This window comes from Syngnathus scovelli, chromosome 12 (genome assembly GCF_024217435.2).
Source record: "Syngnathus scovelli strain Florida chromosome 12, RoL_Ssco_1.2, whole genome shotgun sequence".
Taxonomy (NCBI): Eukaryota; Metazoa; Chordata; class Actinopteri; order Syngnathiformes; family Syngnathidae; genus Syngnathus; species Syngnathus scovelli.
In genome coordinates, this window is record NC_090858.1 from 11,248,935 (window position 1) to 11,276,288 (window position 27,354).

General features: G+C 45.3%; 2 protein-coding genes across 3 annotated transcripts; both read left to right on the forward strand.

Annotated features, from left to right (window-relative positions):
- Positions 1 to 278: 278 nt before the first annotated feature.
- pibf1 (progesterone immunomodulatory binding factor 1) lies at positions 279 to 14,328 on the forward strand. Its single transcript, XM_049735502.2, has 18 exons — positions 279 to 800; positions 971 to 1,071; positions 1,133 to 1,331; positions 1,400 to 1,519; positions 2,012 to 2,145; positions 3,282 to 3,390; positions 3,701 to 3,820; positions 3,895 to 3,956; positions 4,032 to 4,157; positions 4,232 to 4,330; positions 7,207 to 7,372; positions 8,151 to 8,301; positions 8,682 to 8,772; positions 9,689 to 9,791; positions 11,070 to 11,200; positions 12,535 to 12,619; positions 13,375 to 13,554; positions 13,874 to 14,328. Exons 1-18 carry the CDS (start codon positions 540 to 542, stop codon positions 13,925 to 13,927), a joined length of 2,292 nt encoding a protein of 763 aa, XP_049591459.1. The 5' UTR covers positions 279 to 539; the 3' UTR covers positions 13,928 to 14,328.
- A 393-nt stretch (positions 14,329 to 14,721) lies between these two features.
- On the forward strand, positions 14,722 to 22,415 carry klf5a (Kruppel like factor 5a). Of its 2 annotated transcripts, none has more exons than XM_049735506.2 (4): positions 14,722 to 15,157; positions 15,812 to 16,769; positions 18,595 to 18,654; positions 20,519 to 22,415. In XM_049735506.2, the coding sequence occupies exons 1-4, from the start codon at positions 14,999 to 15,001 to the stop codon at positions 20,695 to 20,697; spliced, it is 1,356 nt and encodes a 451-aa protein (XP_049591463.1). In that variant the 5' UTR covers positions 14,722 to 14,998; the 3' UTR covers positions 20,698 to 22,415. The 2 variants fall into 2 exon arrangements, with proteins under 2 accessions (XP_049591463.1, XP_049591464.1); XM_049735507.2 differs by lacking the exon at positions 14,722 to 15,157 and adding an exon at positions 15,248 to 15,732.
- Positions 22,416 to 27,354: the final 4,939 nt, after the last annotated feature.

The following is a 27,354-nucleotide window of genomic DNA, read 5'->3' on the forward strand; positions in this document are numbered from 1 at the left end:
TGGAGGTGGTACTGCATTTGTTGTGTCTTACTAATAACTCACTTTTCGTACTACTTTTGGCCTAAGAATTTTTCCTTTAATGGAATATGGATATTGATTTTAAATAGAAGATCGACTTCCCCAAACTGATAGGCAAATAGAGTTCTTGTACTGCACGTATCTTACAACAGGGAGCGCTTTCAAACACACCAGCGTATTAACATTAAGGGTACGTCTCATTTTGTCGATTCTCTTGCCTTTGTATTCACGGTATACTGATACCGGACAGAATGACTATTTGCAAATAAGATGTACCCTGAGATTGCTGCGGAAGGAAGCGGGACCCTTGAAAATAACGAAATGTGTATCTGACAGCTCTCCTCTTTATGTCGTCTCGTTTGATGTGTATATAATATTTAAAGTAGTATGTGTTAAATACGGATAAAATGACGTTCCATTCTTGCTTGTTTCAGCGAGTTAACTTTGACCATCCACAAGGCAGCGCATAACTTATTGACGCTTAATTCGTTAGCATTACCTAGCTGAGGTGCAAAGGGAAAATGCCCCCGAAGAAGCCAAAGTCGAGCGCCGCCAACGTCTCCAGCTCTCTAGACATGGAGTCAGAGGATGTCAGCCTTGAGACCACCGTGCCCACCGCTGAGGATGGTTCCTCGTCGGACGAGATGCGGCCGGGCTCGCAGAAGCTCATCCGACAGCTGATCGAGAGGAAGGAGCTACTGCAGAACGTCCAGCTACTGAAAATTGAGCTTTCCCAAAAAAAACTCACCTTAGATAACTTGAAGGCTGACTATATGTCCAGGGTAAAACAATAATTTCTGAGTTTGCTGCACCACGGTATATATTTTTAAACTCAAAATGTTACAGTAATAAAACTTGTAATAACGCAACAATAGTATGATAATAACATATTGACATAACATAGTAATGATATAATAACGTGTTATTGTGGTGCTCCGTTGCTGTACTCTAGGTGGAGGAACTGGAAGAGAGGCTGAATGATGCCCTCCATCAGAAACAAGTGTTGGCGCTGAGACTGGACAGTGAGATAAAGCTCGCTCAGGAGGACAACAGGTGGGTGCCTGTACACTAGGAAGCCAAAAGTATGCCCTCATCATCATCCATTGGTCTTCAGAAAGCAGGAGGCTCTGCGCAAGAAAGAAGTGAACGGCATCCTACTCCGGCAGCAGCAGCTGGAGGAGGCCAACCTGCAGATGCGGGAGAAGGCCGGAGATCTGCGCCGCTCTCTGCGGGACTTGGACATGTCGCACGAGCGCTATCTGGAGCTTCGCGACCTCTCCGAAGACTCCATGTCCATTCAGGAATTTGTTGCTGTGAGTTGCTCTGTACTTCTTGCATGAATTTATCATCCATGTTGATGTTATTTAAATGATGTTTTTAGGTCCGCTTTTACGAAGCGGTGACTCCGTTAAGGGCTCAAGTGGCCGAGTTGAGTGTGAAGAAAGACACGTTGAGCGAAGACCTGGAGATGCAGCGGACACAAATGAAGTCTCTGATGGAGGTAGTGCACTGTACTTTTACAATCAACCTGATTTGTTATTTCACACCCACTGGCAATACATGAGCAAACATACAGCAGAACAAATTCTCCCTTAAGTGAGCAAGTGGCGTAATTGTGATGAATGTGAGGTTTGCTTTCTTTTAAAATGAGATGACAAAATGCCAAGCGTTTCTCCTCTCTTCCCACACCGATAAGGTCACAGCACAATTCCTGATGTAGAAAATTACTAAAGTTGTTTGGCAATTTTTTTGTGTGCAACACACGTTGGCAATATTTGCACCACATGCACAAGGCATGTGAAAAATATAATTTGCATACAATCAATGTCATGTCAATTTTATATCAACAAAATGTCCTCTTTGAATGTGACTGCTCCCAATTACAACTTGATGTTTCTAGATGAGATATTTTCATTCTCCTATTATCTCATATATCATATTCTTATCCTCTGACGTGTTAACTTCAAATGTTATTTTATTTGTGTGCGTTGAGAGCTACGAGGAGGAACGCCGTCTCCGCACGGAGATGGAGCTGAGGAGTCAGCGACTCACGCTGGAGCTGGCTGACACCAAACAGCACATCCAAGATGGGGACTACCGTCGAGAAAACTACCCCAATGTCAAACGGTGACATTTTTAAAACACTCGCTGTTCTCTAGACAGACTTTGAGGGTGTTTTCACACTTGGTCCCTTTCAGCCCTCGAAGCGAACTCGGATCGATGACTCAGCATTTTTTGCGCATATGTGAACGCGCCAACCGTACTCAGACCCCTTTAAAACGAACCGTACTGAGGAGGTGGTCTCAGTACGGTTCGCTAAAAAGTCAACGGTACGGTTCACCTAATCTGTGCATTGTGAACACAAAGCGCACTGGGTTCACTTCGCCTTTTTGCACTGTATTGTAACCTCCTTGGCTTGCCGTAGATTGGTCACGTGACTGCAGGTTCAAAAACAAAACTGTAGAGAACAGAGAATCCAAAGTATGGCAGCAGCAAGTCGTGGTCGTGACCGTGGTTCTAATAGTAAACGTAGAGAGGCATGTGCCGTTCAAAGTTCTGCCACGGCACCTGGACGCGGCATAGTTTGGGGAGAAGACGAAACGGAATGTCTTTTGGAAATTTGGAACGACGACAGCATTAAATCACAACTATCTACGACCCACCGTAATGCGAAAGTATTTCAAGAATTTTCTGAGAGAATGAAAGCAGCCGGTTTTGATAGAACTTCTATACAATACAAAATAAAAGTGAAAAAACAAAAGTATTTAGCTACTCGAGATAAAATGCGAAGAAGTAGGGAGTCAGGGGATATCAAAAACTACCAAGAATGCAGTGCAGTGGGAGTGTGAGAGTTCTAGAGGACCTAGTGTGAACAAAAAGAGGACTGAGGCCCCATCAAGGCTGAACTGAACCAGAAAGAGAACTCGGTCCTCTTTGAAACACACTCACAATGTGAACACAAAAAGAACTGAGTTCGTTTCCTCTTGGTCCACTTTTTGGTCCACTTAAAGAGGTCTGAGTTCGGTTCTTTTAAAAGGGTCCAGGTGTGAAAACACCCTAAAACTTGAGGGAACGCTTCAGTTGTGGTTGGAAAGATGCATAATGTCGCCTTTAAATTGCTTGTAAAGTTCTCCAAAATGGTTATGGATCTTTTGCCAATTAAATTGGCCTATTATACCCATCCTATTATCATTTATTTGATCCTTTGATCCTAATCAGGTATGTCAAGTGAGTTGATGCGTGTCTTTTCTTTTCTGCGGTAGCGAGCGTGACGCCTTGGAAGCTGAACTAAAGGAGGTGAAGAGAAAATTCGAGACACTTAACGTGACTCACGCCGCCCTCAGCAGGGAGCGAGACACCCTCGGCAAAGAGGTGAGTATTCCAAGCCCGACTCTGACATGCAATGCCCTTGCTGTATGGCTGTCGCTTGCCCCGTCAGCAAAAAATACTTTATTCTCAAATGAGTATGGCTTTTTATGCAGAAAATACATCTTTGTTTCTGTAATGATTGCTTCCATTTTTTTTTCTTTGAAAAAAGCGTTGCTTTCATTTTTTTTTCTCCAACAAATATAAATGTTGCTATTTTTTGCACATATTTTTAAATTGATATTCAGATCATGAGGTGAAAAAAAAATCCCTCGTTCCTCCCTGCCACGCCTGCAGTGTTGTTTCTGCCCCGCAGATGGCGTCATTGCAGCAGTCAGCGACCTTGCTGCAGAAGGACAAGGAGTACCTGCACAGACAGAACATGGAGCTGAGCGTTCGTTGTGCGCATGAGGAAGACCGACTGGAGCGCCTGCAGGTTGTTACAGTCGACGGTGGCGGCGCCTTACATCATGGCTGTGCCACGTCTAACCGCTGGCGTGCCTATTCCAGGTGCACCTGGAGGACGCCAAGAAGGCCAGGGAGGACGCCTATGAGAAATACGTGGCATCCAGGTTGGCATCTGCTGCGTTCAGCCTCAAGTGACCACACAAACACTTTTTATTTTATTTTTTTGCTTTCTGTTGCAGCGATCACTACAAGTCCGAGTATGAGCGCAAGCTGAGAGACGAGTTGGAGAACATCCGACTGAAAACGGGTCAGGAAATCGATAACCTGCAGAGAACGTCCAGGGAGATGTATGAGAGAGAGAACAGGTGCGGTATCCCCGGCCGTCGTCCGTTCATTCTCCGCCTTTGAAGATTCATGAACTGTTTTTTTTGTTGGGTAGAAACCTGCGTGAGGCCAGAGACAACGCGGTGCTGGAGAAGGAGCGGGCGCTCACTGCTGAGAGAGATACCCAGTCGCGATACGACCAGCTTTTGGAACAGTACGTTTGACATCGCCGGTTTTCGAGTCAAGTGTGCAAAAGTATTAGAACAACCTCAGGATCATTTTGGGTTGAGGCCTCCCAATTTGGATCAGCATGGAGCTACTGTATGTTTTTACCTCCTGCGTAAGGAATGGAATCAGTGCACGTCTTACTCAGCAAATTGCGATGAAGGCTCATGCAGATGTCATGAATGCATCGTGAAATGGAGGTGTGTCATTACATAACCAACTGCATCAATACTACGTTTAACCTGACAAGTTGATCTGCTCTTGCAACCTGAGCTCTTATTTCAGAGTCTTTCAAGACAGCTCCACAAGTTTATAGAATCAGACACGGACTCTGGGCGAGAGCATTTAAAAACACTTAATAACATTTAAGTTTGTTGCCGACAATTAGCACAAACCTTTTCATAAATTCTTAAAGAAATAATTTCTCTTAACCAATCAAGCGACAGAATGAAGATGGTCATTATGAATGCCTCTCAAAGTCAATTGAAACTAAAAGCACAATCTCTGATGCCGCCTTGGCGTTGTCTCCTGAAAGTGGTATGAGCATCGGCAGGTCCACTTTTGCTGCTGACATTAAAAGTCACTTCCTGGTTGCGGTTGAAAGCTCACAAACCTAAAAAGGGATTAGCCTGAGAACGGCGCTTAAACTGTCAGAAAGAACTTCAAGCCAGTCAGTGCAGTTTTTTTTTCTTCTCAGAGGCTGCATCATATTTCACAAGCATTTAAAAGGTCATATTATTGTTACGCAGCGTAATTAGCGAGGCAGCCTTGAGTTTCAAAATGCAAATTTACACCGCAGCCTTGAGTTTCAAAATGCAAATTTACACCGCTTGACATGCCCGCAGCCCCTGATGAATGCCGACGCGTCCCACGTGACGTTTCAACCCTGTCATTAGAAGAAGTGCGTGCTGGCGCTTTGATTTGCCGTTTCATGCTAAGAATGAAGCGGCAGGGTCAAAAGTCACTTCAATTGCGAGGGGGGGGGCTTATCAACCATCTACTGTAGTTTTAACCTTTGTAGGTTCTTTTGGTCCATTGAATGACATACTTTTAGTCCGTGTTTATTATATTTGTGTATGGATATTGATAGCTATAGATATGGAAAATGAAATGTGGTCCTTCCAGCGTGTGTAAATAATTTAAACTATGTCTGACATTTTTGTCATATTTGACTTGAACTACAGTATGTCAAACAGGCTGTGAATGACACGCGCAGCAGCAGCAGTGTCCCCGTCCGTCTCCAGGCTTGGACTGCATGCTTGTCATTTCTCCAGATCCAAACCACCAGCTGTTGCTCTTACTTTCCATACACGCACAAGCATGTAGATGGACACACACAATCGCTCCCCCCCCCCCCGTACTCTCTCTGCCACGATTACATTCCGGCCGCGCATCGCAAGCCAGCAACGACAGATGCTAGCCACAAGCCCTTAACCCCTAACCCCACGCTCGCCCCTATTTTTGGGGCAAAGAATGAGCCGGACGAGCTTCAAATGGCGTCGGACGACAGTAGCGCGGGCACACGCTGCAGCAGGAGTTGCCGTCATTGTTTCAAAAACACACATTGGAGCCCAGCCGGAGGGAAAATTTGGGATTCTCCACGTCAGGGTTCCAGGACACATTCACACCAAGTCATTCTTTGCCTCTCGATTGCAGAGCGGCATCAATAAAGGAGGACATAAAATGTCGACCATGTGCACTTGTCCGTCACACAGCGCGCGCGCAGCTCGGCCGAATACGCTCTATGGATGATGAAATCCTATCAGCTCGGCTGTAATCGGGAGTTATTAATATTGTCCGAAGCAACCTCGGCGGCCCGAGGAAGCGAACGTGCTCCAAGAGCCGCTTTGTTATTTTTAACCGAGTCGCAGAGCAAACCCTAGGAAGATATTTGCGGAAATTTCCGACTAAACACCAAATGCGAGAACTTGATGACATTTTTTGAATACAGATGTCCCAAATTCTCAACAAGGAGCCTGAGAGCCAAATTCACAAGAGGTGTTTGGCTCATGACTCCGCCAACACATTTGCCGGTTCAATTAAAATTGTTGTCATGACGTTGGCATCAAAAGTTAAAGCTTTAAACAATACGGAACTCCCACGTTACACAGCGCACAACATTTAAGGCTTTGTGTGCAAGCTCGCAAATTGACTGATTACATTTTTAAGTCCAAACGGTGCCTTCTGAGAACCCGCCGCTTTGCCCTCAATAGGTTCCTTGCGCCAAGAGCCAAACGCAGTCACCCAACATCAAACGAGAGCGGCGCATGGCTGTGGGCGCTTTTCTAGGTTCTGACTTTTCAAGACTCGGCAGTCCTGTTGAGCGACGCCGCGCTTGCCAAGTTGTGTGTTAGGAAGAGAATGGAATGATTTGTTCCCCCCCCCCTTGTGCTTTTTATAATGATGTTCTCTAGTGAGTCACTGTCTCTAATTGTGTACATGGGACAGACAGATCAGACTCATATCAATCAAAGAACTGAAACATTTTGAAAGAGAATCTCATAGCAATTAGATTCTTTTCCAGAACCGCTTCACCCTTGCGTCCAGGCCCAGAAGCATCATGACTTTGCCCAAGAGGCGCTACACCTTGGAGCGGTTGCCAACCAATCACAAGGCAGCTCCAGACAAGCGTTCTCATTTGAGACTTTGGAGTCCTCGTTTCTCCTAACATGTGTGTTTTGGGAATTTGGGAGGAAGCGGGAGTACCACAACACGCCAAGAGATCCAAATCTCAGAACTACGGGCCAGCGAAGCATTCGCGCTGCCCCGTGACGTTACACTTCACACTGTATATAAAACTGCTTCCATGCTCAAAAGTGGGTAGTAAAAAAAAAGTTATTTTATCATGTCTTTGCACTCTGACAGGTTTCGCCAGCTGCAGCTTGGTACAGACGGCAGGGTGGCCGAGTTGTCAAACCAGGCCAAGCTGCACTCCTTCGAAGCCGAGCGCGCTCAGTTGCTGAAGGAGGAGACGGACAAGGCTCTGGCCCAGTGCCAGGTGGAGTGTGAGAAACAGCGCAAAAAAATGGAGGTACTAACCCCCCCCCCCAAAAAGAAAAGTCAGGCATTTGCCGGCCGTAACGCAACATTACACAGATGAGCTGCCTTCTTATTTTTGTCTACAAGTTATTCTTCCTCATGCGCCGTTGCTATGTTTTGCTGCCAACCTGTCAGCAGGCCTTCGTCATCAGGCAAAATTCTTTCAACACGCTCACGGCGCTTAGTTTTAGTCATCAGACAGCAACTCCAAAGTCTTTTGGCTGATGCGGTTTCCTCCGAGCACTTCTCAAGAAAAACTAATTAAGAAGAGAGAGGGAAAAAAAAATACTAAAAGGAAAGCTACAGATTATCTTTTGACGTGAGACTACTGGTTATTAGCATTTCTTTTTCTTTTTTTTTTCTTTTTTTTGCAGAAACGGTGTTGATCTTGTGATAAGATTCTTGCCCCAAAAGATAATTAATAGGGCAAAAAACATTTTGGGGGGCTTGCTCAAAAAATTTTTTTTTTTTATTGCGCCGAGACTTAAAAGGTGCATCTCAATAAATGAGAACATTATGGGAAGCTTATTTTTGGTTCATTAGTTCAATCATAAAATCACAAAATTGGCCATCTCAACTAATTACAACATAAGAAACAAAAATGATTTTTCAAAGCCAAATAAATCTGTGGCTGTGACTAGATCAACATTTCCTAGGAAGCTGTCTGTGTCATGTTTTTGTCAGAATTTAATTGAGCATAAAGTAGTTGTTAGTAGGAGGGGAAATCAAAATAATAACGTGTTTCATCTTGGTTTCCACCTTTGTGACAGGTCCTGACGCAAGAGTTTTACCGGCTACAGACGTCATCAGAGAAGCGCACCGCCGAGCTTCACGCTCAAAATGCCGAGCAGGCGTCTCGCCTGGAGACGTACGAAAAACTCGAGCAGGAGCTGGATCAGGTCACCGTGCAGGCTGCTGAAAGTGAGGCCGCTCAGTGGTTGTCGTGTTGGAAAAAAAAAAAAAAAAGAATCAGTTGATCTGGGAACGCTTGAGTAGATGTGTGCTGACTCCGATTTAGCATGAGTTGGAATGTGTACGATTAATTCAATATATTTTAGAGGGTGTGCACAGTTGTGCAAACACATGATCTCAATTGTTTATTTTAACTTCCCCGCTCTGAAAGATTTCATTTTTATGAGTTATACCACTTATAAAAAAAATCAAATTATTTATCTTGGCTTCATTTTTAGATCACGAAAAAAACTGACAGTTGAGTAGGGGTGTAAGGATTTTTTTTATTATCCGTTGTATGCTTAACAAACTTTGCTGAAGAGCCGCTGTTTGCTTTGGTGTCTGTCCAGTTGAGAATGAAGAAGAAGCGGAGAGGGTCCTCTTCTCGTACGGTTACGGAGCCAACGTTCCCACCATGGCTCGAAGGAGACTTCAGCAGAGGTGCGGAGCCTGAGGCACACCGTGTACTGCCGCCAATATCCACATGCGTAAAACAACGCATGGGCATTGTTAGGACAGTGGAACTTTTTTCCTCCTTGGTCGGGCTGATTCTTGACTTGAAGTCAATGACATCAATAAATACATCTTTTCATGTCTTGCGAGATTTGCCAAGGTCTTTGCACAACGTAAGGACATTTTGAACCTTCAGATTTGGTGCAACTTTAATGGAAATGCGCCATCTTTGTGGGTAGCCAGGAACCGATTAATGGCGTTTCCATTCATTTCAATAGAGAAAAATGATTTGAGATGGGATTGGATAAAACTCTGCGATCGGTACAAATCTAATCTGTGACCTCGCGACCTTGTGTGGTCTTGGCGACGACCCTTTCAACAGCTACAAACGCCTTTGTGTTTATTTTTGCATCGTTTCTCAACAAAAAACTCATAAAGTGAGTTGCTCCGTTGTATGCCAGCCAGGTGACAAAGCGCTTTCTCCACTACTCGTGTTTGCAGTGGCATTAAACCTGCCCGGGTGGATGACAGCCTTCATACCAGCACAAATTCCTCTTGCTTTTTCTCCTCTCATTGCCAAATGTCAGCGTCTCACCGTGTGATATACTGCCATCATCTGCTCTCAGGCACTTTCCCCGTCCTCTCCTGCAGTCAACTACTACGCTACTACTCGCTGTGTTGTGACTTGCATCGCATGCGTGTGTCCTGCATGTGTTTTTATAGTCCACGCGCACTTTTTGATCTAGTCAACTCTACAAACACACAACACACTAAAAAAAAGTTCATATTGATCTCATCTGTCATGATTACGTAAGCCATGAGGGAAATATTGAAGTAACACTAGTGGTAACTTGCAGTGTTTTGGAATTTTCTCCTCACTCTTTGCACATGTGTGTGTGCGCAGTGTTCACCTGGCCCGCAGGGTGCTGCAGCTGGAGAGGCAAAACACATCGCTGAGGAGAGACTTGGAGAAGCACCAGTCCCAAACAGGCCAGATATCTGAGGAGGTAAACAGCGAGCGAGGCGCCGCAGCCTTTGCTCTAACGGCCGGCGTCTTATTTTGCAACCTTGGCACCTCTGCGTCCACATCTGCGCTTCCCTAACGTTGTCTCCCAACCTCCCCCCTGAGCATCAAGGGTACACCCCCCCCCGCCCCAGTGGCATTGAACAGGCATGTGCTAAAGTCAATTCACCTTGGACAATCGACTCTGTGTCCTTTCACAAAAACTTTCTGTTGATGGCAAACACAACAGCTTAAGTGACAAAGTGTGAGAAGTGGCGCTGTCTGTCTGTCACACTTGTTGACTCAGAGAGAAAAAAAACATGGCCACCACCCGTGACAGCAGCGGCCTTATTCTCTCTCAGTGCCCGGACGCAGAGACTTTGCTCACATGTGCCCCGCTCGTGCTCCACTTCCAAAGTTATCGTAAGGCTGAAAAAATGTTGACGGCGCAGGTGTCCAGTTTTTTTTGTTTTTTTTTTCTTTTTAATCGCATTTAGTGTTTTTTTTTTCAGAAAGTTTTTCAAGCCGCACGAGTGTTGCGATGGTTGAGTGCAAAAAGGCGGGGCACCACTCAAAGCTAAATAAACCAGCCATTCAGCTGTCAGCAAAGACTGACTGGCATTCATTGGGAATACCTTATGATTCACTGGCAATGAAAAGAAAGCGTGAAAAATTACAGTTTCTCAGTATAGCCAAGGGTGTTAACCACCCACACAGACGCCCTGACGAACTTTACTATTGTCCAAAACCTCCCACCCACTTGGCTTTGCCCTCCTACCCACTTTTGCGGGTTGTAAACCTGGTTTAATGTGTAACAAGCAGGCTTGTCCCCGTAGATTTTAGACCAGATAGTAAAAGCGCCGCAACACTGCTTTTCCTTCTGCATGCGAGCTTGGTGTCGCTTTGTCGAGTTGGGGGCTGTGACATCATTTTGAAAATAATGCATGTAATGGAGAATTGAATTTGGGGCCCTCCGTTAGTTTCCAAAAAGAACCATCCCAAGATGGAGGCAATTTAGGGAAGGGGGATTCCTAGCTGCTAGGCCGCGGCCCAGAATATTGCAGCGTTTGGCACAATGTGAAGCAAAACATGAAAATCCACTCCAGACTGTCCACCTTATCAATCACTTTAAAGGGCCTCGTGTGATCTTTCAAGCAAACCCAAAGCCGAGTCCATACTTGAACTCTGTTTTGCTGCTTAACGGAGGCAAAGCTCCAAGCGGACAGCACACGAGCAGAATAATTTGGATTTGTGTTTGTTGAGCCGAGCATTTTCTGTGCAGCTGCTGGCAGCCCAGCGGCTGCTGGAGCAGACGCAGCAGCCCTACAGCTACCTGATCGAGACGGTGAGACACAAGGACGGAGAGATCAACAGCCTCAAGCAACGCGTGGCGTCACTCGAGGACGATGTCACGTACGCATACACACGCACGCGCGCCACATATTGACATAACACCTTTAATTTGATGCGATTATCTTCATTTCTTTTGTTCCACTGCAAAGGACTCCTGATTGGCAGTCATCCATCTCTCCCAAGCCTTGAGTGATTTAGCACTTTTTTTCTCATCCGCGGCTTTGGCACCTTCACAATTCCATATTGGTGTTTTTAACGTGGGTGATTACAGCTGGATGAAAATCAATGCAATATACAATTACGACGGAAAAATACTTTGGAACACACTTTGCTTAATAACCCAGCAATCTGTTGTTACCAAAGGTAACAAGGGTAAACTTCTGCTTTACAGTTAGGAGGTCCTGAGGTTCAAATCTCATCGACGGCTTTTTTTTTTTTTTTTTTTTTGATCTGGCACTTCAGTTTCTGCCTCCATTTCAAAAACATGCACGTCAGACTTAAACTTCTCCTCAAGTGTAAATTCAAGTGCGCTCTGTAATTGGCCGGCAGGGTCACCTAGAATCTGCTGTGACCACCGTTGGCCTCGCATTTATTGCACCGGTGTGCCTTAGGCCAGCCGTGGGCCGCAACACTCATGCTTCCTAATCAGTATCTGAGCACGCCACACCTACAGTATGAGGTGGATGGATTAACTCGGCAAAGAAGAAGTGCTCACCAACAGGTTTAGACACATTTGTGAACAAGATTCGGGAAAAGTAGCACATTTGAGCCAAAGCAGCTGTTGCATGTATTAAGATAGCTGTTTCACTTTAATTTCTCTTGAAGTGATTATATAATTGCAGCATGGTGGCTCGTCTGTCTCACAGCGCCTGCCGGTGACACCTTTGAAATGCAACATTAGCAGGCGCCGCGAGCCACAAGTGGCCTTCAGGTCATGTGACGGCGCAGGACGGAAGTCATTATTTAACACACCGCTTCGCTATTCATTGTGCATCGTGGAATGTCACGTGGCTGTGTTACAGTGGCGTCATTTTTTTTTTTTTTTTTAATGCGTCACTTTTATTTGGACAAAAGGTGGCTGCTGACGCCAAGATATTCTCATCAGTTTCCTCCACGTTCAGCAGTGGGCAGTGAGGCTGGCGCCCACTTTTGATACTCATGCAGGGTCACAGTCCATTCATGTCGTCCTGTCTTCAAACATACGGGAGGTGACGCATGCTGATTCTGTTCAGACTCCACCCTGATACAAAAGAAAATCACTTCACGTGCAATTGCACCTTACGTTGAGTCACTCTTAGTCATCATAAGACCGTCTGACATGTTGCGTAAATTGAGGCAAATTGAGCACCCAGACGTTTATTTTTTTTTTAATCTCTTGCACTTTGTGTCGCCAGTTCCCTGAGGAAAGAGCGGACGGCTCTGCTGCAGGTGAAGGACAACATGGCCGCCGATCTGGAGCGGCTCCTTAACCATCGGGAGGTACATGCCATGAGGTCCCTTGCTTGTGCGGACAGAGATCTGCCGCCAATAGCAACATTTTGACCCCTCCCCTAAAAATATTCATCATTACCTGTTTATCATTTAAAGCCCAAATATACACCAAACAATGATTCAAAGTGTCGTCAGGAGAGCCTCGAACCAACGCAACGGCGATCGAGTCACTTGTGCCTGTTGGCCATCTGCAGGAGTCGCTTTGAAAACAAACATTCAGGCTTTTCACACCAGTCAAGTTCTCTCACTGTGTTGCAACAATTCCTTTACGATTATGTGTGCGCGCGCCCGCATGCCCGCCTGTGTGAAAACAGGTCCACCCCCCTCCTGCATCCCCCCCCAGCGCTTGCCGTTTGCTGTATGAAGTATGTGCCATGTCATAGACAGCTGTTCCTCCGCCTGCCTGGTTGAGATGCCACCGCAGTGTGTGTGTGTGTGTGTGTGTGTGTGTGTGTGTGTGTGTGTGTGTGTGTGTGTGTGTGTGTGTGTGTGTGTGTGTGTGTGTGTGTGTGTGTGTGTGTTTGTGTGACATGCCAGGGCTCCTGTCCTCAGGGGTGATAAATAGAACAGCAAAATGGCTCATAGTCCTCCCCTTCTGCCCCGCAAGATCCTTGAAGCTCGTTGAGCCCCGGGGTCGCCCTTAAGAGCTGGTTCTAGACCAGTGATTCTCCACCCTGGCAAATTATCTAATTCTCATCAGTTTCTCCCAAAATTAATTATAGAATTTAATCATTTTTTTATAGGAGTTAGCCATGATGAAACAAGTCCTGATCAGCATGCGCTCACAACAAGAAAACGCGCCAACCCTCTTGGAGGCGGCCACAGTCCACCCGGAGACCGCCGGCTCGGTCAAGCGGCGCTCCAAGTCGGACGGCGGGCCCGTCAAGGACGAGTCGCCCGGCAAACCTGCACCCACCGTTTTTGTAAGTGTCTAACGGGGCCAACACCCATGCGTGAGTCACACGTTCTCAGCCGAGACACGAGGTTGGCAAGACGGAAGGAAAAAACGTTTTTGTCAGTTGGGTTTCATTTGAGCAACAGTTGCCAGAGAATCACACAACTTTGATCTTTTCTTGATATGTAAAGTGGAAGGGAGACATGATTGTTAATTTGGGCTGAAATAAGGTGTGTGTATGACACACCAGCGCATCCTAATCAATTATAATAGCATATTTCATTATTATTTTTCCAGTCCCACAATGTTATGTTTTGATTCAAATGTTTCCTCTGTTTTATTTCCAGACAAAAAGAGAAACTCCTGATTGGTACCAAAGACTCAAGCAGAAACCCAAATAACGACAGATACCTGTTGTTGTTTTTTCCTAAAATTAAACAGTCTTTTTTAATTTATAAACTTTGTAAAGTCATTTTCCCACGCGTCCAGGTGTTGCTCAGGTAATACATTCCTCTTTCCTGGCACACGTCGCTTGTTATTGCAACTCTCCATCTTCTCATCGGTTAAATTGGACGCTTGGCATACATGACATGACCTCAAAGCACGAAAGGGAAATCCACCTGATAGTTGCGAGTTGAGCGCAGCTGCTGTTGCACATTGAGTCTTGTGCGCGCTAGCCTGCTCAACAACAGTACTGAAATTCCTTCCTTGGTTCTTGGCCAGTTTTTCCTGAGGTTTCCTTTCTATTTTTTAGAAACATTATCATCTGCTTTGCCTGCACTAAATGCCTTCAACTAAAGAATTTGCATTGTGTCGCCTTTGTGGATTTTAGACAACCATAGCTTCATTGATTTATTTACTTTTTAAGGACTCAGTGGCAATGATTAGAATTTCATGAAGTCAATTTCTCCCTTATTTTAAATCGAGGACTTTTTTCTAATAGACTCACTGGCATGGCTTAAAATTTCACAGATGTAATTTCCCCCTTATTTTCTTTTGTTTCTATTCAAATTCATAATTGGGATATTCTAAAATGATTTATTTAATCGGCTAACCCCCTAAATCATCCGGAGCGTGTTAAGGTTTGTTCAACCTTGATTTGCCCTTGTGGTTGTGCGGTGCAGCGTGCACGCGTGCTTAATGTATTTGGACGGCGCGTTCAGGGCGGTGGCCGCTCTTGAATGAGTGATGGGTAGCTTTTTAAAGGTCTGGTAGGCGGCGCGTGTGCTGTATTTACACCAGGCCCGCTCCTGCTCCGCCCTGCACGCCGCGCACAAAAAACTGATGGTGGGCCGCTGGAGGAGGCGAGACAAGTGCAAACGGGGATGTAAGCAAGATCGTCCGGCTCCACTCCCTCCCCCGGCTCGGCTGTAGCATCCTCATCCTCTTCTTCTTCTTCCTCTTTTCGGCGTACTCAAACGGGGCTCGGTCCAAGTCTTTTTGTTTTCCCTTTCCCCCCTTTTGGGAGCTCCATGACTGCGACACTGGCGATGAGCGGAGGCGGCGGCGGCGGGCACGAGGAGCCCTTCTACCCGCTGCACAAGGCAGGATTCCACTTCCACCTGGAGGACTTAGGCTTGGAGTTTAAGATGAGCGACTCGGACAGAAGCGGTGTAAGCGTCTACACACAGGTAGGAAACAAAAATAGAAACGGAAAAAGCTCGCACTCGTTGTGATCGATTGTGTTTAGGATTCAATGGGCGTGGCGGCTGTTTTTCATAACCGGCCTGCCACACCATTTCAACCCAGCACGCTTTCGCTCTTGTTTTTCTTTCGTTCTTTTAAATAAATCGCGAAGCATTTGCGGTAAACACGCCAGGCATCCCTCCTTGCATTCTTTTCGCGTTGTGCGTGCGCAGCCAGTTGGCGAGCAGTTGTCGGCTGGCAACAACTGACCCTGCATGGTCTGAAAGGTCCCGCTAACTCTCGCTGCCCTGCAGGAGAGCAAATGAGGGCGAGAGCAGCGCGTAAGAGCCGCCACGGGAGCTTCGAAGTAGCCCAGACAGACCTGGACGACTACTGCAAGGAAGCGTGGGGTGTTCCCCTCTTCCTCTCTGCAAGCTAAATCCTTTTTCGATTTGGAAGCAAATGCGCAAAGTCATCGCAGTAAATAGTGGAGTGCACGCGGGTTTGTGAGTTGAGCCTTACAGGCAGAGTGGGAATGTGGCAGCCGCCTATTGATGACTACTTGATAAATAACTGAGCGGTGACGTGCCGATCAAATCTAGAGTGGTTCTTGGCAGAAGCTGAGCGAAATGCTTAATTATTTTTGTGTCCTTCCTCAGGCAAAGTGTGAGATGGACCGCTATCTCTCCCCGGAGCCGCTCGCAGACGCTCAGAAGTCCCAAAGAGACAGCACCGCAGAGTTGGATCACTTCTTCGGGGAGGCACCGTACACCCTCAACATGAATCTCTTCCTGCCTGACGTGGCCTACCCGAGGTCGGGCTTGGCTCAGCCACCGCGGCCCCCTCAGTCCCACGGGGACCTCGTGCAGATCAAGACGGAATCGGCAGCACCGTGCTTCTCTCAGAACCTCCATGTGGCCGCGGGTAGCTGCGGCGCCATGGAAACCAACCTTGCGGGCTTGCCTGACTTCACCAGCGCTTTCAATCAGCCTGGTGGCGAGGCAGTGCCGGAGGTGTTCATCAAACAGGAGATGACGTCGCCGTTCGAGCAGCAGCTCCACCAGCATGACGGCGGCGCCTCGCTCTTCCAGCTGCTGATCTCCGGGTTGGAGCATCACCATGGCGACGGCATGGAGGCTCACCACCATCATCCCGACCCTCAACAGCAGCAGGAGCACCCTCCGCACTCCTCCGCCGTCCACACGTCCTTCCGTAGTCCCCAACAAGAGCAGACTGCTAAGTCTTCCTTCTGCGCCGGGCCCTCGTACTCTCGCCCGCACACCCACTTTTTCCAGCAGCAGGCGCCCTACCTGCCACCCTCACCACCCAGCTCCGAGCCGGGCAGCCCTGACAGGCAGAAGGAGCTCCTCCACACCATGTCGCCGCCGCCCTCATACGCGGCCTCCATCGCCTCCAAGCTGGCGGGCGGCGCCCCAGGACTGGCGGGCGACCCCCTGGCGCCGCCGCTGGCTTCAGGTGCTGCTCCCGCTGTCCCAGGGCAGGCAGCACCACTGCCTCACGCCCCCGTGGCCACGCAGGCCCTGACAGCCGCCCGCTACAACCGCAGGAACAACCCGGACTTGGAGAAGCGGCGGATCCACCACTGTGATTATCCAGGTTGGAACAAAAGCACCTTTGTCGTTGTTGCTGGTATCGGCAAAGCTAGTTGAGCATTTAATCACTATCGTTGCTAGCTAGCTTGTATGCCAAGGCAAAACTGCTGAAGCACAAGATGGAAGGAGGGGTGTGGCACAGGCCCATTGACATTTTCACATGGATCCAGGTTGCGCTCTTCCAATATATATATATATATTTTTTAGTCAATCCCACTTGAGAATTCCTGACAAATGTCAGCCGTATCCCGTGTGAAGAAGCTTCACCTTTTATTGTTGCCAGATGTGAGTTGCGACTGGACAAACATGCTCCGGCAATGTTTATTTGCAGAAGGTGTCAGCATGCCTTGGCAGCGTTTGAGCATTTGCCTTCCTTTCCGATGTTAGATCATCGTGAGCGATTATCTTGATAATCTCATGGGTCACCTTCGAGTGATATCGCTCTTTACCTCCGAACCCATAATTGTGAACCTGTTTAGTAAGTCTGATGGCAAATCTCGCTTTGTTTGCAGATACAACTCAAGAAGCCACAGGTCGCATTGAAGCGATTCCTTCTAATTCCTCGGCCTCGTACTCGAGTAGTCACGAGAAAATTCCGGACTGTTCCGGAGGTGAAGTTGCGCAATTAGGTGTTGACGTTTGTGCTGTGACTTTGTTGTTTCATGTCTGTTGCAGCATTAGCAAGCTGATGAGTGATTACAACTTGTTACTCGAGTTCCTTTTCTTTTCTTTTTGTTTTGTTTTTCACAGCTCGATTTTGTTCTCTTTGTGTACTACCAGGACGATTTATGGCTGCAGCCCCGTCGGCAGTCAGTTTTCACAGACGCTTGCGCTTTCAAGACATGACTGCGACGATGTTGGAATGAATCCGTGGGCGTATTGGTGTTAATTAAGCAGGCCTGTTTTGTCAGTGCGAAGGCTCGCGGCTCAACGAGCTGCGTTAGTTGGCTGTTTGGAATCTTTTGATTCCTCCTCAATTTATCTGACGCTCTCACGGGTGCTCCTCGATGTGCAGCTACTTGCAGGCCGAGTGGCGTCAGCTTATAAAAAAGAAAAAGGCTTCAAAGCCCGGCTAGTTTCCCGTAAGCGTGTTTGCGCACGTCTTCCAATTCAAATGATGCTGAGTGCTCTCGGTCTCACGCGTCAAGGAGAGATTCTCTCCTTGCCAAACTCACCTGGAGGGAAGTGTTTCAAAGTGAACCTTACTGAAGAACCTCATTAGGAATGCAGACGTGAATGTTAATTGTCTCGATTGTGACGTCATAACGAGCAAGCGCGGTCGGTTCAACCTGTTCTGTCCCCTGCAATGTGCTCTTTCATTGGATTTTTTTAATTGGGCAAATTATTTTTAGGGACATTTGTCTGCTGCAGTGTTTTTTTTAATTGGCCAAATTACTTTATGGGACATTTGTCTGCTACGATATATATATTTTTTTAACTGGACAAATTACTTTTTGGGACATTTATCTGCTGTGATACATCGTCAGGTGTGCCATTAAAAAATGCGATATATACACGTGTGTGTATATATATATATATATATATATATATATATATATATATATTTTTTTTTACAAATTATGTGTCCTTGTTGGGCAGTATGATAAAGCGGTTGGAACGCTAATCGTACATCGTCGATTTGTGAATAGATTCAAATCAATATATGTGAACTTTGTTTTAGGATGTAGAACATGTGCACTGGCTCAGTCGAATCGGTTTCCAATCCTGACAAACATCTCACTGTATCGCGGGATGCTTTTTGCCAGGTGACTGGTTGCATTCTTCCACGACGACCCGTGATTGATTTGCGTTGCTTTCTGTCCCCGCAGGCTGCAAGAAGGTCTACACCAAGTCGTCCCATCTGAAAGCCCACCTCAGGACCCACACGGGTAAGACCTTCCTTTCGACTCGTGTTTCGGCATCGGCGCCCGGCATCGTGTTGCCAGGCGGGCTCTCGCATTCCTGGCGTGCGTTTGTGTGCATGTGTAAGCGTAGCCCGCCCCGCCATTCGTCCACTTAATATACGATTCCATCAAAACAGGTGGAAGCGACGCGCTTCTGCCATGTGACACTCGGAGTATGTGCTGCAATGTCAGCTCGCTTACCAGGAAATGCACGCGCGCGCGCACATACCGCGTAATCGTGCCAAATCTTTCCATTAATTGTTTCAACGGCCAACTCGAGCACAATCACAAGCAAATGTGTTGAAAATCCCAATCAGCAATCGTCCGGCCGCCTTGCGCAGACCATTGTGGCCTTCTAGTTGCTTTCGCTTCCACGCTTCCTCTCCCGCTGGCCCGTCCCGTCGTCCCGATTGTTAGTTTGGACGCGCAGAAGCAACAAACAAGGCACGGGAGATGTTTTTTGGGCCCCACCTTCGAGCAGCTAAGTAAACAAAGCTTCTGTTGATATCTACACATTCCACGTCTTACACACATACACTTGCACACCTTAGGCCGGTCGGATGGAGGTGAGGGGAAGGGAACAGAACCCAACAATTAAACTCTGCTTGGGCGCACAAAGATACGCACAACCAATTTCCTTATTATCTTTTCTTTGTAGCTTTCACTCAATGTGTTTTTTTTTCTTCCACCTTCAAAACCCTCCCAGGATGCCCCCCGGCCCTCCCCCACCCGCCCGCTCCCCCATCGCCTTTCTTTTTGTTACTCGATGCGCCGCTCTTATACAAACCGCTTGACTGCACCCCCGCGCGTGCACGCACGGACGCGCGCACACACATATACACCTGTCACTAATCTCTATGAGATGATTCCTAATGCGTTTGGGTCCCCGGGGGAGTTCCCCCTCTAATCTCCATCAACATCCATTATCCTGATTGTTTGTGTGTGTGTGCGTTGTGTTGCGAGATATGAACTCCCCGCCCGGTTCATTGTTTTCTCTGCACGCTCTCTCCTGCGTTTAAAAAAATGATCTTAAATCATAAAACTTAATGAGCGTTTTTTTAGCAGAATCAAAATGAGTCTCATCTTGCAGACTGATGCCAAATTGTGTGCCTTTTACAAGTTAAGGGACAGTATTTGGCAATGTGAGCTGAAGTGCAAATTTATGAGTCACTATACCGCAGCAGGAGCGCGTGATTTCTCCCAGCCAATCAGTGAAGACGAGTGATAATAATGAAGGGAAACGTTCAAAACAAATGTAAAAAAATATTAAAAAGCCAGGGAGCGCCCAAGATAATAACTTTGAAATCTTCATGGATCCTGCAAGTGCTTTGTAGAAAGCATGACAGACTTTGTTATTTGGTTGGCATTGCAAGGAGAATCCTTCCTGCCGTCGGCTAATCAAGTTTTTGTTGACTTTGATCACAAGGCGGGAACATGTTCCAATCCGGTCCCATTATCACTACTTCAAGTTTATAAAGCAATGTGAGAGGACGACATTGTGTACCCAAGCACACAGTTCATGGCCCTTCGGGGGGGAAATGTTTGCTTTAGGAGAAGACGAATGAGAGAGTTTTGAGGGTGACAGGTGAGAAAGGCACAAGAAAATGGCCGACACCGGAGGCGGGAGCCAACCCGTCTTTCCGGTTTGTGCTTAACTGTGAGTCACCGCAACTCAGCGTCAGTTACTTTGTCATATGCGTGTCAACTGTTGTGGGAAGGAATGACTTGAGTGTGAAGTTCGAACAAAGGACGTGTGACAAGTCAGCAGCATTCTTCAACAAAAAACAGCAAAAACAACAAGGCCCCATCGCATGGTTGAGCCTTTTGTGACGCTGCCTCTGCTTCGCAGGTGAGAAGCCGTACCACTGCACGTGGGACAGCTGCGACTGGCGATTCGCCCGCTCGGACGAGCTGACGCGCCATTACCGCAAGCACACGGGCGCCAAGCCCTTCCAGTGCGCCGTGTGCTCGCGCTCCTTCTCCCGCTCGGACCACCTGGCCCTGCACATGAAGAGGCACCAGAACTAACACTTGACCACCAAAGCACTCGCTCATGCCGCCATTTTTTTTCCTTGTTGTTTTTCTATGTTTGGGTGGGGGGGGTTCTTGTTTTGTGTCGTTCCTCCGCTGACGGGGAGCAAAGTCTGACCCACTCCCACGGGAGCAACTGGAAGCTTCAGATACACTCGAAAGAAAAAAAAATTTGCAGCCCTTTGATGAGTGGAATGATAGCACTTAACCCGCCGCCGCGTGTTAGCGTGAGGTTCGACCTGCGCGGAGTTTGCGTGTTCTCCGGGTACTCGGGGTTCCCACATTCCAAAAACATGCACGTTAGCTTCATTGAAGACTCTAAATTGGCCACAGTTGTGAGTGTGACTGCTTGTTTTTCCACGACGGATGAAATTTTGTGATGAACCGAAAATGCAGTCAAACCGTTACAAGTGAACTTGGTTTTGAAATCCAAGTTTCAGGGCCCTCAATGCACCATTTGGTTCAGTATGTTATTCAAGCAGTCGTCTTCGGCATGTCGGAGATGGGCGTCATATTCCAAACAGTTGGAATAGTCCATCTCGAAGGGGGAGCGCTTGAAAGCATCATGATGAAGTCAAGCACTTGGAAATTCGACCAAAACACGAGTAATTGTTTTAAATCAGTTTTGATGAGACGTTTGAGGGCCCCTTGGAAATCTCCAGCTGCCAGGCAATTGTTTAATGTTTAAATATTTAAAGAACACTTGTGAAGTTTTCTCAAGTTCATCTGTAACGGACATTTTTGGTTCATCGGTTGTATAAATGGATGAATGAATGTGTGAAACTAGTCAAGCCAAATCCTATTTTGTTACTTCCTCGAACTGGAAAATCCAGATTGTGCTTTTTCTTTTTTGTTTGTTCTACAGCCATATTCTTTGGTTTGCACTAAAAAAAAAATATTGGTAATGCGGATAGACAAGCGAGTGAGTAAAAACTACACCGCTGGACGATCAGTGCATCGGAAGATGGAAGGAAAGGAAAAAAGGGGCGGACACATAGAAGGATTTTTTTTTTTTTTTTATTCAGCAAGCCGGAGGTTGCCAAAGAGCAGCAATTAGCTGATCAATTATTCATTTTGTCTTTTAGCAAAGCAGACACAAACACGAGCAGCTTGAAAAACACTCTCAACTTCTTTTCTCCACCTTTCTTCAAAGTGCCTCAATCTCGTCTGCTTGTGTTGACTTGAAGGTAGCAGCGCTGTGTTGCACTGAAACTTTCAAACAATCGCTATCGGTGCTGGTTTTGGGTTTGTTTTTAATCTTTGTCACAACAACAAGAAACATTTTTTTTCCTCAGCTCACATGCAAATCGGTCCAAAGTTTTTGTGTGTTTGTGTTGAGCCACAGTTGGTAGCATTCAGAGAATCGCATTGTCAAGGGAAATATCATGCTCGGTCTGACTATTTATTTGTGGGCTTGCTATCACGTTGCCCGTCTTATTTGGCCCCAGCAAAAATGCCTTAATGTAAATATATAGTGATGCACTGTAAATATTTTTTTTTTAGTTTTTTTTTTGTAAACAAAGGGGCAAAAAAAATAGGAAGTCGCCCCGCTTTCAAAATTGTTTTCATGTTAATTTTTGTCATGCAAACTGTTTTGTTTTTGGGATGTATTTTTTTCTTTTTTTTTTCTCTTGTTCTTTTAACTTTCCAAAGACAAAAGTTGTTTTTCTTCAACTGAGTGAAACTTAATAAAAAGAAGACAAGAAACCAGCTGACACTTTCACGCGTGCTTTGCAATGTTTTGTGACATTTCTCGCTCACAAGTACATTCTTGGGTGGCAACGGTAAATGCTCAATTATAGGTAGTTGTGTCATTAATCTTCCATCTGTGGATGTTGTTGTTGAAGCTATTGAGGAAGAAACTTGAGTAGAAATGTCATAAACGGCATTTTCTCTTTCATGTTAAGGTGTTCCACCCAATTGCATTTTGTTAGCTCAAGACACAAAGTTGAAATGGCCTTAATGTTGACATAATAGTAGATTTTAAATGGACAAAAAAGGAAATTAGAAAATAAAGTGTGAATGCAAAACAAAAAATGGGAAATACAATGTAAAAGCACGCTTGAACTATATTGACAAGAATAACCTTTGCCGATGTTTTTAGCAGCCAGCCAAAGCTACTCCAAATCAGCTGAATGAAACAAAACAAAAATCTCACCACAGGAAGAGTCCGACCGAGATGTTCTTTCCACTCCAACGTGAACTTTTAATTTGTTTGAACTGCAATAATAGTTGTGACACGAAAACATAGTATCAAGCAAAGTCGGTTTTGGATGAGTTTGACTGCATTGATGCCAGCAGGCATCTTCTGCTGACCTTTCAACAAGGAACACTTGCGTCTGAAAAGTAATGACGTGATAGAACAATAAAACGATGCTATTAAAGCTTAGCCATGTGTTAGACATTTGAAATCAACAAGATTCTTCCACTCGTTAGCTTCTAGCAGCGCATTTGAAGTCCATGGAGATGCATTTTAATAGCAAATCCGATGAAAACTTTGGTGTCCTTGAATGTATCGCGAATACTCATAAGGGGCTGCTGTATGCCTCCATTCACACCCAGATGTTCACATGAAGCATAATGACTTTGACGTGAACATTTTTTGCTCTTTAACATCTCAAATTATACAACAAAAGCAAGACTGGGAAAGTGTTTTTGATGGCAAAATAATGATTTACTTACAGAAGTACAGCAAAGAAAATAAACGCAGTGTGATCGAAGCTGACTCGTTGCATGACTCAAGTTGAAGATCTGTGCAGGCTTTTTGACATGCTGTTCGCTATTCACAACTGTGTCATCTGTTTGACGCATTTAAACGTCCACAGCGCTTTTGTTTATTTTGGGGATGGGGTGGATTAACGGCATTTCGAAATCTTCAATTCGGGTGAGAATGGTGTGGCTGGGGACTGTCAGTTAACCTGCAGCAGCACCCCGGCTGCTCGGCAAACAATAAGCCTTTTATATCACAGCATGAGACAATGGACAAGAAAATAAAAGTCCAGCAGCACTCTGGGAACAGCGCGGGGGGAATCCCACTGCATCCCAACATACACGCACACGCGAGCGCGCACAGAGAGCACATATGTTCTTGGTTTAGGTCCTAAATGTGACTCAGGCCTGGCTGCTGTAATGTACCTCAGATGTCAAAAAAAGAGAGAGAAAAAGATGGCAAGAGGAACAATCTAAACAAAAGGATCTCGGGGGGGAGCTAATCAACCTCTTCCGTCTTTTTCCTCCTCCGCTCTTCTGATTTCATTTTTCTCCGCCACCTCCTCCTCACTCGCTCTGTCTTTGTCTTTCATGCCCCCTTCCTCCTCCTTCTCCTCCTCCTCCTCCCGGGGTGATGCGCTCCAGGTCAGAGTGGACGCTTTTCCCACATCCTCTCATCTTCTGCATCACCTGCGAGTGCAGTTGAGCCTCGCAGGTGGATGGCAAAAGTATACAGTGATCCCTCGCTACTTCGCGTTTCGTTTATCGCGGCTTCACTACATCGCAGATTTTTTTTCCCAAATTTAAAAAAACATTGAAAAGTCAAAATAAAACTTCTAAATTGAGGAAACGTGTTTAACCTTTAGGACAATGTAGTATTGATCCAAATTTTCGTTTACATTCCTTTAGAAGTCCGTTTTTGCGTGTTAGTATGATCGCGAATTAGCATCTTTCCGCTAACTCGTTAGCTTGCCCAGTACTTCATGTTGGTGACCGTACTTCGCGGATTTCACTTAACGCAGGTGGTTTTGGGAACAAATTATCCGCGATAAACGAGGGATTACAGTACACACACGCTGCCCGGCTGTAGATTTATTGAAAATTGATAAATGAAAACTAGCAAAAGGAAAAATACAGATTCAACTCACGGACTTAAGCTTGAAAGCAAACACAACTTTGTCTTATACATTAGACATGTTAGCTCAATGCTAACACACGATGTCAAATGCCAATAATTGCATTTACATTCGTTTCACTGCATGGGGCAAGAGGATTTATGATGACGCGTGATGGTGTGATTGTACTTTTATTGGAAAAATCAAATACGTACAGAGTCAAAATTTTTGTACTGATCCCACCATTGCTTTTTACAAAGTTGTGTATCTTCGCGTAGTACAACAAACACACACGCACACAAAGTGGTGATGAGTGAGTGGGAGCTACCGGTTCATGTTTGTGCATGGAGCAAATTAACGTCACACATCTGGAAGACGGCTCCCGCCTGCTCCGCCCGCCGCTGTGCTGCGTTGGTGTGATTCCCAGTTTGCTCGTGTGTGTACGTGCACATGTATGCACGGACGTGAGTGTGTGTGTAGGTAAGTATAATATTTCCAGTGCTCCTCTCTTGGAACAGACCACCCACCCAGAAGACCAATAGAAGGACCACGGGGAGCCCGGATAGAAACACGCACGCACGTACACACATGCACGCACGCACGCACACACACGAACACACACGCGCGCGCGCACACACACACACACACACACACACTCACATCCAAGTTAACCCTGCCCGATAATCTCAGAATAGAACATGTTCTTATCAGAGGTCTGGAATGATCCCACATCTCGAAAGTAAAAGTTCAATGCGAGATGTTTTCTCAGGTGACTTCATTTAGTAAACCTAAGTGATAATTTTAGTGGTTTCCATTTTGTGTTAGCATGAAGCTAGCGAGCCACCCTTAAGGCAATGGTTGTTTGGCAAAAATTTTAAAAGTGTTTCTTTTTTTAATGGAAGTTAGCATGAAGAGCGTCTGATGGGTCTGGAAACACTTTTTGGGGTGACTTTTACAGTACCCAAATAAATCATGTAGCTTTATCCACGGATTAATATTGAGTGAAATTCCCTCAGCTAAACTGCCTTGTTAATTTGAATAGAGTATCTTGTTCCATTTCATAAAAACAAGCATGCATGTTGTTTCACACGCCATGGCCTTTTTAATTAACCTGACAAACGAGACTTTCAAATGTGTCCCGAGAATAATTGCTTTCTTGTGAAAGTTGAACAAAACCTAATTAAGTTCAGAACAATAGAGTATGTCGCGACAGGGATTACATAAACCTAAAACGTAACAAAAAAAGAAACAACAGGAAGTAAAGAAGGCCCATTTAACGGAGTGATCAAAGCTGCAGCCAATCAGAAAGAAGCAGTAAGTAAAAATAGCCAGACGGGGAAATGTGAAAAATAATCAGAACAAAAGGTCACACAATACAAATAACCATTGCAGCAACAGGTTTTCTTTCAGCTTCCAATCTTATGAAACTAATAATTTAAGCCCAAACTTCCTAATCGTGTCCATTTGATTACATTTTGTTTCTCAGATTTTTTTGTTGTGCAGTTTGTAACTACTGTAATCCCTTGTTTATCGCGGATAGTTGATTCCAAGACCACCCGCGATATGTGAAAATCCACGAAGTAGTGTCACCCTCTCATTTTTAACATACATAATTTTTTTGTGTATCAATAAGTGTATATTAAACCATATAAGTACATATGTTATCATTAGAACATTAAATAACAGTTTCAAACATAAATGACATACAGAAAATAATGTATAAATAATATAAATATGATATGTGTGTGTGAGTGTGTGTGTGTGTGTGTGTGTGTGTGTGTGCGTGCATGTGTGTTCGTGTGTGTGCGTGCGTGTGCGTGCGTGTGTGTGTGTGTGTGTGTGTGTAACATATGTAGATGTAGCTAAAGTATACATACAGTAAATATGTTATTAAATACTATTACTGTATTATTATTACTGTAAATATGATTTTAGAACTTTTATTATTACATTTTTTATATCAGGGTACAATACTGTAAATATATTTTTAGAACTCTTATTATTATAACAACTTTTTTTTTTAAAAAGGTACAAGTGTACGTACTGCAATTGTGTGGACACTCCCTGCCTTCTGATGGGGTGTGGGCAACTTTTGTGCCATGATTCCTCAATTTAATAGGTTTATTTTGAATTTGCAAATTTTTGATTTTTCTTTAAATTTGGAAAAAAATCCGCGATGTATTGAAGCCACGATAAAGGAACCGCGATGTAGCATGGGATTTCTGTACTATTTTGTTCTGCCGCCCTTTATTTGGGGTCTAATCCCACCGTCGTCCGTGAGATGGTTTTATGTGATTCTACGGAACTTTCAAAATAGAAGAAGAGTGAAAATAATTCATCTCAGCCTTGTTTTTACCGTCGATCACGTCTGCAGAAAGCGATTGCTGTAAATTCAGCTCTTGTAAGTAACAATTATTTCAAATGTTAAAAGAATCTGATTTGCCTGTGAATTTTAAAGTCACAGCAAAGCATCAATATAAATGCTAGTATTGATTCAAATGTTAAAATAATCAGAATTGCCTGAGCAGGATTTTGATATATGGACTTTTGACTCTGACTGTTTTCTAGTTAATAGAGCGTATTGATTCAAATGTGTATTGTCTTCAACTTTTATAATAAATCTGACTTTGTTTTTATTAGACTAAGTCCAGCCAAGCAAATTGTGCCTTAAGTTGGACTGATGTGAAACGCTTAGTTCCAAAAGTCACCTGTTGACAAAGTTGGGTGGGTTCCCACCTTACAGTTTAAAGGGCAAACCCATTAAGGCTCATTAAGAGCGGCACACTCGGCAATGACTTCCTCGGACACACAAAAGCAAGACACTTCACTT